Source organism: Amphiprion ocellaris, chromosome 1, assembly GCF_022539595.1.
Source record: "Amphiprion ocellaris isolate individual 3 ecotype Okinawa chromosome 1, ASM2253959v1, whole genome shotgun sequence".
In the NCBI taxonomy this organism is placed as follows: domain Eukaryota; kingdom Metazoa; phylum Chordata; class Actinopteri; family Pomacentridae; genus Amphiprion; species Amphiprion ocellaris.
Genome location: NC_072766.1, coordinates 6,331,873 through 6,344,490, shown reverse-complemented (window position 1 = coordinate 6,344,490; position 12,618 = coordinate 6,331,873). Strand labels below are relative to the sequence as shown.

The 12,618-nt window shown below is 36.7% G+C and overlaps 1 protein-coding gene across 3 annotated transcripts in view; it reads right to left on the bottom strand.

Annotated features, from left to right (window-relative positions):
* LOC111562582 (protein diaphanous homolog 3-like) overlaps positions 1 to 12,618 on the bottom strand; it is a 164,353-nt gene that overhangs the window by 130,148 nt on the left and 21,587 nt on the right. For all 3 annotated transcript variants that reach the window (XM_055013596.1, XM_055013592.1, XM_055013590.1), the window contains 7 exons: positions 8,887 to 8,961; positions 8,472 to 8,541; positions 4,162 to 4,298; positions 3,025 to 3,130; positions 1,138 to 1,248; positions 517 to 635; positions 154 to 270 (listed from right to left, as the gene is read on the bottom strand). In XM_055013596.1, coding sequence (XP_054869571.1) covers positions 154 to 270; positions 517 to 635; positions 1,138 to 1,248; positions 3,025 to 3,130; positions 4,162 to 4,298; positions 8,472 to 8,541; positions 8,887 to 8,961 — 735 coding nt within the window. The remainder of the gene's footprint in view (positions 1 to 153; positions 271 to 516; positions 636 to 1,137; positions 1,249 to 3,024; positions 3,131 to 4,161; positions 4,299 to 8,471; positions 8,542 to 8,886; positions 8,962 to 12,618) is intronic.

Below are 12,618 nucleotides of genomic sequence, written 5' to 3'. Positions count from 1 at the left end.
TTTTCTAAAAAAAAAAAGTCTAGAAAGTCAAGGTCATAGACATATAGAGGCAATGAGGGTGCATGAGAGAAGAGGAAAATGGATAAAATAAGTCTACATGCTTCATCACACTTCAGATTATAAATGTTCAGCATGTGTGCTGCTGATTTTTACCTGACTAAGTAGTCATTGCGTATAAGCATCAGGTGCTGCAGTATAGAGAGGAAATAGGGCTCTGCACTGCTGTCCTTCACCATACTCTGCACAATACTGAACACATCCCCCGCATCAGTGCAGAGAGTCAAGGACTCGTTTGGAAGCATTGCATTATCACATGAAAACAGAAGCTACTGAAGTAAAAACAAATGAAAGAAATATGCATTACTATTTTTAACTCTTCAGCATCTTGACAAGAACATTTCATCTGCACTGTATGCCATGAACATTTCCAACCTATATTAGCCACATTTACAAGGAACAGACACTGGATCAGACTTTTGATTTCCATGCTTTGGTTTATAATGATGAAAAGGATATTCCAGTTCACTCTTGATGTCTTCCAGTCTATGAGAGAACTCCATCATGTCCTCTTCTTTGTGCTCTTCAAACACCTTGAGCTGAATGTCAAGAGCCTCATTCCTAATGGCTATTAGTTGCTAAGGATGGATCAAGGCAGAAAAAGAACAAAAGGTAAAACAGATGCAAAGAGATAAAGAATTAAGCAAACTAAATTAGAGATAAAGACCCGAGACCCTCTATGACATTAGCACCAAAAGGAGAGCACCGAGGCCAAGTAAAGACAAGGAGCTTATTTTAAGCACCCTTATTCATCAAGATATAAAGGTGTATATCCTTTAATATATTCGTTTCCTTGGCCACAACAGCAACAATGTTTACAACAGATAAACATGTTTGGTAGACATAAAAGCCGGTAGGTAGATTATTAGCAGAGACACTAGAAACTTTATTGGTTTCTGGCTCCTGCACAGAAAGAGGACGTGTAAACTCTTCTTTGTGTTTCATAAATTATTTGCTGGAGCAAATCGGCAATATTTCACTGAAGTGGACAACTCATTTAAATATTAATACAAGGTGAGAGTAAGTTTGTATTGTGTGTGCGTGTCTGTAGGTGTGTGTGTGTGGTCATATTTTGCTTACCGGCAATATCTCTTTCAGGCCACAGCGCATAAATTCATTTCTAATGTGCAGCCTGAAGTCCAACTCATCAGGAGATGTTACTAACGCATTGATGAGCTGCATGCATGCCACCTGCAACATGGAGGGTAAACACAACAAAGGAGAAGAAAGGAAAGGTAAGAGAGAGAACCAAAGAAAGAGATGACAGACGTTTTCTTCCAGAAGTTGATGAAAAGCATGCTGGCATGCATTCTAAATGAGTTATGTCCCTTGGAAGCAAAGGACCATAACTAATGCATGTCTATTTTCTCCAGTCACCAACTGGGGAGGGGTGATTTTAATATTAATGCAACAACTGCAGACCCATACACACAAAACTAACTGTCAATTTAAGGGCAAACTCGCTCTTTTGGAAGCTGTTTTTCGCTCCCCTATGAGTTTGGTTTACTACATGGGGACCGCTGCATCGTGTGACTCTTCAACTCACTGGGCAAACACAAACAGGAAAATCAATTATTGATCAGTAAAGCAATCCACTCATGTGTGAAAAGAGGGTATGGCTATGCCAGATATTCAGACGCCTTAAGGATCACTGTCAATTCGGTAGCACAGGCTTACATATTCCAACCCTGAATAATGGAAGACCTTTGTCTTAACTGTGCCTCTACACAGACTATGCTCATTAGTTGGACAGGATGAAAAGATTTCTCAGTGAAGCCGTATCTTAATTTGAAAGGTCCAACAACAATTCTTTAAATCCTGATACTGATAATTAGAAGTAAAAAAGTTATATAAATAATAACTGGATACACTGTCAATCTAGACATCACATCTACCAGAAAGATAGACTGAAAAATAAACCTATACACACTGACATTAGCTCTGTAGGTGCTTGCTGATGAAACAAAGTTCTCAGTGAACATTGTTGGGATTTGTTCAGTCTGTCTCATCTGTCTGCACCTATCAGACTGATGTCTTGTCAATACAAACTGCAAATAAATGAGTGGGCAGACTTTTAGTTTCTGTCCTGTCTGTGCTCAAAGTGATCACTAAAGTGGGTGTCTGTACTTAATTGAAGTATCTGGTACTGCCAGTCCATGTCTAGCTGTACGTAAGAGCCTTTACTTTTTAAATATATATAATGATGTTGCCTCTGCACATGGTGGAGTTCTTTTATCAATCTTGTGCCACATGTGGGCCTCAAAATAGGTGTGTCATGTTTTAGTCTTTTAACATTCTGAAAAGAAGAAAGTTTTACAACTGACAGAGGTGTACAGACTAAAACACGCCCTTTACACACTTTTATATCCACATAAACAGCGATGTTACTCTCGTGGGCAAAACTAAAGGCTGAAGATTAATTTCTGAGAAGTTCTTCGATGTTTATTTGCTGTGACTAATAAATCAAATCAATGCTGGACACTCTGAGTCAAATTGAGTTTGTGATAGCCCTCGCATCAGTCTTTATTCAACTGCAAATAGTAAAATCAGCATAACAGCTTCTAGACTGTACTCTTATTTCAGAGTTGCTTGATTTTTTAAAATTCGTCTGACCTAAGACACTTAACCAGCATATGTCCGAATATTCTTCAAGAACAATTAATGAACACTGACTAACGTGAAACATGACAAATATCATAAAGACAAGCAATATATAGCTACATCTATGTTGTCATTGTGACTGTATTTGTGATTTGCAAAACAACAACATAATAACGACAAAATAACTACAAACCTCTTGGCAAAACAAGATTTTATAAGACCAGAGAATATAAAGGTATCGAAGTGACTCCTGACTGGCTGTGATATGCTGAAATGGTGGAGTCTACAGACATTCTGTATGGATTTTCAGTGGAAACTGAGAGAAACAAAAAGGTGTCAGTGGCTGTAAATGTACTTGACACTCACTTGTAATTGAACTGAGCGATCTCGTAGTCCTTGCACAATGGGACTGAACCTCTCAATGGCTCGCCATTCCCCTGCTGTGGTGATGGCTTCAAGGACCTTCTCCAGACTAAATGAGAACATGAAATGCATGAGCAAACAGCTGAGAAAGAAATGAAGTAATACATTCTTTTATAGGGATTTCGACTATAAGCTTTCCTTCTATACTGTATCCAAGGGTTCTTGGAGTGAGCAAGTGCCATTAGTACTGAGGAAAAAAGGGCATTACAGGCCGATCTTTCTCTCATTGTTCTGTTGGGTTTTGTGTGTTTTAACACATTTTTTCAATCCACCATAGCAGGCCTTTTATTTCATTTGATAACAAGACATAATAGGTATTTCCTTCATCATTAAAAAAGCATTTTTTTGGGGAGTGTCCAAATGTTTTTCAGATTAGATCTGTTAGCTTAGAGCTTGATTTTGACTTCAGTGATATTTATGTGAGAAATGTGCCAAGTTGGCCACAACAATCTTTAAACAGAAATAATTTAGGTAATCTATATGATAGATTGTGTCACTTAAGTTTCAGTCAGACTCCCGCACTCCCGTCTAACGTGCAGCGATACATTTATTAGCCAGTGTTTCAATGCTAGACCTTCATCCGGCAAATAGGTGGTAGACAGTGTGAGGGAGTCTGATTGAAACTTTTGGATACAGTCGTCCCTCTCCTAAACTCCTGTCTCATGAAAGAGATGTTTGAAGAGTTCTTTTGGTTTAGACCTTTTCACTTCTACATGCCACTAGAAAGTGTGAAGAATATTGGAAAGACTGGAAGTCTTATTTGAATCTGAACTTTACTTAATTTTTTATTGCACAAAAGCGAACAGAATTAAATTCAGGGTACAAAGGAATGAAATATCCATCTATGCTTCAAAAAACACCCTGGCTTTGCAGGACCCAAAATCATAAAGACACGATTTCAAAAGACAATTATGGTCACGCAGGACCTAGAGATCTTTATTTTATTTTACATGATGTCAAGTATTTCACTTTACCTAAGATGACCCTCTCTATGATCTCTTCGTCTTTTTGTTTAAAAAAAAATACATATACTATGTTACTCAGTTAGTCATAGATGTGGTGACAGAATGGAAGACATACGTGTTCTCTTCGCCCACAATGCAGATGGCTGACAGCAGCTTTACCACGTCCGTCATCATGGCAGACTGGGTGGGATCAATGGCTCTTGCCAATAAAGCAAGACTTTTCTCCTCGCCCAGAATTCGATCCAAACCATACTGCAAAGAAAGAAAGAAAAAACAAAGCATAATTACCCATATATTCTGCAATTCGGTCCATTTGCAAGAACAAAAATACAGTGTCACATTAAATAATTAAAATGAAATGTATTACCAAGGAATACAAGACATATTTAATGCTCTTTGCATGTATTTGTACTCCAAATATGTCTGAATGATCACATTTTTGACTGCAGCAACATTCATTCTGTCTGCGATGCATTATACAGAATATGCAATATTATTAGGGGTGCAGTCCAATTTATTCAACTTGTGATGAAATGTGACAATTTAGGAATCATTATGGTATGTAATTTGTTTTTACTGTATGTAGTAGATTAAATTGAACAGAGAAAACACAATCTTGCAAAAACACCACCATTCCAAAAATGTATATTATTTTTGTCAAAACAGTACTGGAATACAGTAGCAATTTTGTACAATGAAGAACAGTGCTGACAACATTCAGAATGTTAACCATTGTTGAACAGTGAGAATTTGGGTGAATCTCTTATTTGTTGTCCATCTCTACAGAGGAAATCAATTCAAAATGAAATGTCTGATTTAGTCATAAAAGAAAATGCTTCGGTATAAATAATAAATCCAAATGGACTCCCTCTATTATTCGCAATCAAAGAGGCTTTTATTTTACCAAAGATGGAGTCAAAAAATGATAGTTTCTTTTTACTTTTGGTGTGTGATTTGAAAAACAGTTTAAAAAGTGTTTTGTAGGTGTGCTACTAAAATCAAGCAAAACCGAGCAATTTAATCATGTTTGTTTGATATGGCTTTATATTTTTCAAGAGGCATTTAACCAAGCTTGGTGGTATTCAGGTAATGTCCTTGGACTTGAAAAGCTAAACACAAATAGCCTAACTGAATGCTTACTTTGGAGAAAATGTTACTGTTTGGTTGATTTTTCTGTCACGTTTCTGTTTTGTTGTTTTTCTGTGAAGGTACAGTTCCTCATCTTTACCTTGGCTTCGTGTATAAACTGCCTATACAATCCAAAATGTATCTAATACACTTCATGACAAGAGCACAGTAATCAAACACAGTTCTGGTGTGCTACGTTTCTTTTTAGAAAAAGTCAGCGATTGCTGAATTTTGAGAAATAAAAAAAGATAATCTGTCATTCCTCTGTTGCTGTGATGGTCCAAAAGAATGCTGCTAGAGGCAATTTGTCTTTCAATCAGATTTGAAAATATGTAAAGTGCAAAGCTAAAGCATGTATGAATGTGTGTATACATGTATATATGTTTTTATGCATGTATGCATGTGTGTGGGTATGTATCTATGTATGTGTATATATATGCATATGCAGGTGTTAAATTTATTTATTTGTTTACTCAATGCTATTTTTAAATCTTTATGAACCAGCAAATATTTAAATCACATATAAACAGTGTAAATTTAGACCTGCAAAATTTAGAGGTGTAAAAAAGGTGACAAGACACAAAACTAAAATCAGGCAAGGGGGTACGGTGGTATTCAGAACACAATTTTAGTGACGTTAATACACAACTGAAGCTTTTTGGATCATTTTAAGATCAGAATGCAATGAAGACATAAATCATAAAACACAATTAGAAAACATTAAGTAAAACTATCTTGAGGTATACCTTGAATGTCTGTTCTGACCTCCCTGGGATCCTATGCAGAATCCTGCTAAAGGGTCCTCCTATCTGATCTGAGCCATATAAACCATATTAAACTCCCTCCTTTTAAACACTTTGCTCCATGTGTCAGTCTAAGAACAAGTAGATAAAAACACCAGTATTAATTCTATCACCTGCATTGGCCTGTTCAAACTTGCTCCCTCGGATTTCCTTTAATACATTTTCAAATATAAAATAATATTTATACTATGGCTTGGATGAATACCTGATTTTTATTAGTAACTGAGAGATGTGCATCCATTTTACTCGGTATGCCGAGTAAAATGGATTTAATTCAATATTTAATCAAGAATCTATCTCACTTCATTTCTCTCTACTTCAAATTAGTCCAGAGTTTTAACTAGACCTCGTTTTAAAATGATGTGTACCTATGAGAAGTGCAATCAAATCCACATATTGGCTGGAACAGTGCCTGCAGACGTTGCTGCTGGAAAAGCGTGAGTTATATTCCGTGTGCTCGCATATGAACCAATTGTAACGTGTTCTCTGATCCAAGCTGTACTTTCTAAACACCACTGCCTGTTGGCATGTACAAAACATAATTGATAGTTGTATTTTACTGCACGTTTTCTCAGGCACTAAGTCACAGAAGACAATTCTGGAAGAGACTGGCCAGCAAGCAAAACAAAGAGAGACCCAGAGATATACTACCCTGCTAGGTTAATGCAACAGACTAGAGAGAGATACTGATCAACTTAGCATTATTGTTATTTACTAGCATCAAACTAAGAGGGGAGAGAACAGAAGTTCCTGCTTCATGCTTTTCACCCACAAATCGCTCCCCACTCAGCTTCTCAATTAAAAACACCAACAGATTACCGAGCTGAAATGAAACAGAAGTAAAGGCTGTATCATAACTATGGAACTCAGCAAATCTACAGTTTACTGGGACAATTTCACAGCATGGTAACTTTCAGTATTACATTATTATGCCATTGGTGACAAACAATGGAAAATACGCAAGTGTGTAACTTGACACAGCAAGACAGAGGAAGAAAAGGCTGCACTGACAGCTGGCAGGGAACACCTGTCTTCTTGGCATTGTGGATAACTCCCGTCCCAAGATGCCTCTCTAGCCAGGGAAAGGTCTGGGCTGACAGAGAGGCCTACGGGTAAATGCTGGCGTCTGGCGCCTGTTGAGACGCAGGATTACATGAGACCTTACAGCACACTTTGTGCCAGCGGGGCTGTATATCTTTCTCCACTGGGTTTTAGCTCCATGTGGCGAGATTTTTATTCCTCTGTAGATACTCGCAGACTAACAGGACACAAGGAGGGAACGCTGAAGCATTACGAATAAAGCCACTTCAACAGAGCACATTTACGAGTGCTTAGGCTGAAGCGATAAGTCATTATAATTGTCTGCTGGCTTTAAATGCCATCACAATATGATCATATTAGTTTAGTTTTACTGAGTTCTGTTATTTGCATTTAACAAATTGCAAAAACAAACTAATTAAAAAGTAGCAAAATGAGGTATTAAAGTTTTTGGAAAATCAGAAACTTTCACTCTGCCTGACCATGGGATGACCACGGATCAAAAGTTATCTGAGAAAAATTAATTTACTTAACATAATTATGAAATGTCATTTTTAATACACTTTCAAGCTCAGCTTTTAAAGTCTTGTCAAAATGCTCTGCTGTTTGTTTTGCTTGTATAGTTAATTTGTTTTCTGTAACACATAATTTGTGTTAAACATCTGTCTACCTCCCTTGTGTGAATCTTCTTAGGAACTAAACCCAGAACTTAAAGTCTATTTTGCATGGTCCTGTTCAATTTTAAATGCATCTTAATTACAAAGAAGACCGTCGTTTGAGGTTCAACAATCACACACCACAAAACAACCGAGACACAGTTGCACTGTTATGTGATTTGTGTTGCTGCATCTCACCACACTGAAGCAATTAGCAAATAAAGTTGTGTTTCTCTTCCATACTCTGCCTTTTCCTCACTAGACACTCTTGTTCGCACACACACTCACTCTCTTATAACTCATAAGCCATCAGAGAAAACAAAAGCCAGAATGAGAACTTGCTGCAGGTCAGGAACCTTAGATGCTGTATGTTGGACATTAAGAAAACTCTCCGCATTTGTGTCCATATTGCTATGGTGATGCTCTTCTCCTTCAATGGTCATAAACCCAGTTGCCCAATTACATAAAGGGTAAGCTTAAACTGAAGCAGGATTTTAAAAGTTGTGAAGTAGGCGGGTCCTAGTAGCCACCTGCCTCTCATTATACCCCAAACTAAAATCAATATGAGCTGTTAACATCCTCACAAGCACGTGCGCTAAGACCACACACATTATTAAGAGTATGCTAATGAAAGCCCATTTAACTGGAAATGCAATTCTTCCTATACCTGTCATAGTTTGGCAGATATAATAGCAGTAGTACAAACACAGCATCATGTCAATGGGCTACTTACTGTATAAGCAAAGTTTAGAAACATATCAACTGGCTTTACACACAAAACAAAATATTCATGTCATTACCTTATTGTTCATGAAGGCTTTGAGACATTGGACAACTTTATGTTGGTTCTTTTTGTCAATCTTCTCTTGCCTAGAGATACAAAGGAGTAAAGAGAAGCATTTAGTGTCTAATTTACAGCAGGAAGACAATCAAATTCAAAGTGTATACAGGGCATTTGTGCAAATGTTCATACCAGATAAAGGACTCAACAGGAAAATTCACTTAGACAAATACAAATACTACTTTATTAGCTGCGTTTAGTAAAATGTCAGATTTTGCATCATTATTCAGTTAAAATTAATAAATAGGGTGAAAATTATTAAAACTAGAAAATGCATTTTTTCATTTACAATAAATATTATGAATTCACAAATAATTATAGCAAAAAAGTAGGTGTTTGTGCAAGAACACACACAAGTGAATGCAAAAACTTACTGTTTCTTAAATAGCAACCTCTCCAAAATGTCCAACAGCAGTCCGAGACCCTCATGCCCAAAGCTCTGCACCCAGCTGAAAAAACAAACATTAAATCAATACCACAACAGAGTCAGACTGACAACTGACAAAAACAATTTCATACTCATCAACCACCATGGAATGCTTCAGACAGAAAAAAAAAAAACGGTACTTTGTGCTGAGGAGAAAAGGAGCAGTAGTAAACACTGGACTGTATGCCTGATACAAAAGACTCCACTCGAATAGTACACAGAGTGAAACAGTAAATGGGAAGCACAATACCACAGTTCAAACTATATGAGAAAAAAAAAATCGCATAATGGTGTGAAATATACGCTTGCTATTTTGGCTCTGAAATTCCGTGTTTCCTACACTTTGACCAGTATATGTCCAATAATCTGGCATACAGGCATTGACTGAGTTTAATTTATGTTGCAAAAAAAAATTAATTCTATGTCTTAACACAGAATCAAAACAATGTATTCTTGTTTGTTATTTTCCTCAACTAGATTTTTTTCTTAGGAAAGCAATTATGTTCAGGAAAATCAACAAAGCAATATGTATTTGTTTAAGCCAATCCAAAATTCAGCTTAAAAAATATATCTTCAAAAACACATACAGTAAAGGCAATGAGTTTATGTTATCTTATGTGACAGAAATCTATGCATTTTCCTGTTATTTCTGACCAATTGCTAAACAGAAATATCTCTTAATAACACTAACAAAATCGGTTTAAAAACGCTCTTTGTGGAACACCAAAAATCCCCTGATACAGGCAAAAACCCCTGAGCCTGATACAAAGGCACGGAACCTTTGAAAGAAAAATATAAAATGACAAAAAAAAAATCACAATGCAGAGAGAGAAGTTTAGGGCCAGGGGACCGAATTAGATTCTTACAGAAGCTATATTTGAAGGAAGTGACATTTATGAGTTGTGTCTCTCCAAAGGAGGTTAAGCAAGTTCACATCTCTCCATCAAAAAAAGCTATAGAAAGTTCAAATTTTCTTGCTGTTCTTTATGTGAATTTAGACACATCTTACAGAGAAGGTGCCCTTGGTGGATCTCAAAGACTGTTGCCTGTGATTAAAGAGTAATATCGAAAGCTTAGAACCAACATATAATATAGATTTTTTTTTTTAAAGGGCACAGTTTCTCCCATCTACTCATAGAGCCATCCTTTGAAAATGGCCATGTTGAGTGTGTCTACAAAGAGATTCAAACTAACGAACCAACTCCCTAACCCTGACCCCAACTGAAGTCTACAATAGTAGATAAGAGGAATATCAGTAATATAAGTTATTAACAACAGTTTTGTGTCAGACATATAAGAATGAACAGTGTTTTTATCACTGTGATATCAATATGCTTTTATTAAATCTAATGTTGGGCTTCCATAAAATAAAATCTATAGAAGAGGTTTTCACTTAAGGTAGACATAATCGATAGAAACAAAAGCAGCAATAACTATCCAAACAGAAGTTTCACTGTGAAGTAAATAATCAGTCCTGCAATCAATCAGACTTTATTTGAATGACGCATTTCATACAAATAGAATGGAATAGTATTTGCTTTACAGTACAAAAAAGGAGTGGAAATATGAACCGATATGACTTTGCAAGGTTAGATGAAAACCTTTAGGTATGCAGAAAACATACAAAGGCACCATGAGCGGGACTACTACCTCCCTTTTGACTGAACCTGAATACCTTCTCGGAACATTAGCATTCACAGTTGCTGCTCTAATCAACAAGCTGCATGCCTCCCAGCATCAAATCTACAGAAATTCTCAAGGTGACAAGATAAAATGAGAAGCTGTTATCTGAATTTAATTTCTTGAAAAAAAAGTAAAAGGTACTGTGTGCCACTCATGAGTTCCTTTATCTATTGGTACAATGTCAGGTTTGAAATAACCAATTTGATTTATTTTGCATTAGAAACTAATAGGAACTCTAAATAATAAATATTTTACCACTTGTTAATTTGTTTGGTCTTGCTTAACTTGCATCTACGCTGGTCACACAGATAACAGGTGAATTGCCTTCAAGCCACAATAAAGTATCTGCACACAAACTGATTTAGTGTGCTTGATTTGAGTGCAGTGACTCCATATATATGTAAGTGTTAAGTGCACACATTAAATTTGTATGTGTATGCCATGAATTTAAAGGATAAAAGTACTTGGACTTTCAGTTTGTTGAATATAGTACACCTTTACACATCAATACTGCAAAAGCCTCAACTATGTTGCGCATGTACACTACCGTTCAAAAGTTTGAGGTCATCCAGGCAATTTCACTCACATTTTTATTCATGTGCTAACATAATTGCACAAGGGTTTTGTAATCATCAATTAGCCTTTCAACACAATTAGGTAACACAATGCACCATTAGAACATAGGAGTGATGGTTGCTGGAAATGGGCCTCTGTATGTAGATATTCTATTAAAAATCTTCCGTTTTCAGCTAGAATAGTCATTTGGCACACTAACAATTTCTGATTAATTTAATGTTATCTTCATTGACCAAAAGCTGCTTTTCTTTCAAAAATATTTCTAAATGACCCCAAACTTTTTAACGGTAGTGTATTTCTATACAAGATCTAGTCTTTGTGTTCACATTACTACCTGTAAGCTAGATGCACTATTTTGTAAAAGGTTCAGGTCAGATTCTACTGCTTTTGATGTATTGGTGAGTTTGTGTTTTGAAAAATTATGCAGAAAAACTTCAACATCAGTCATCCAGGTAATTGATTTAGCCAAGGTGAGCGATGTACAAGGCAAGCGTAGCATCTCTTCATGGTGTACATGACGGTTAAAATAGTCAAGGGCATTCGTTGTACCTTGTAACTTCCCTTTCATCGTGATTTAAGCATGCATGCTATGCTGGCAGAGGAAGGTTGACTTAAAATCACCGTGGTTATGAAAACATTTTTCTTGACTGCCTTCAAGCAGACACAAAAGAAGAAAATCCTGTACCATCATAGTATAGGACTGTGTATATGACTGGGTCAGGACAATGAAGGAGGCAGACAAAAACTGTCATTGCCCTGCAAAAGAAGACAGGGAAAGCTGCTGCTAAGGTAGACAAAGAATGAGGCTTTCATGTCAGGGAAAATAGACAAACCACAGCTGTGACTGGGCTATGCGTTCTGTCATTCTAGTGTTAAAGTAGGCAGGGCAGAGGTCTTGACAAGAGCTCCATTGAAATGAATAGCTTAGTGGCAACTGCATGCTAATTTTTAAAATCAGCAGGTGAGTCAAAGCAAAGGAAAATAACCAGCTGTTCTATAACAGGAATTACTGCAGAGGAAACCAACATGCTTGCACTATCAGGCTCTGCTGCTACAAATCTGAAAGACATTCGCCTTGAAACAAGTGACAGAAAAGAGGAAGGGGATTGTTGTGGCATAAGTGAGCTTTCAAAGGCTTTTTGAAGTTTTTAGCTTTTAGATATTTTGGAGATGTCAGAGGACAGAAAGAGACAATATACCAGTTTTTAACATTGCCTGGAGAGCAAAAAACTACACAAGGGAGAGGCAATAATTCATGTACAGAGTGTTTCTTTCTGTCCTTATTGAAGGTCAGGGAAAGAAATAAAGCAGGGCAATTTTATTTATCGTGCATGTTGTGCTAAATCATACTACTATTATATCTGGTCTTTTTGCCAACAAGAACATGTCGCTTTAATGCCCACACTGTGCAGATCAGCTA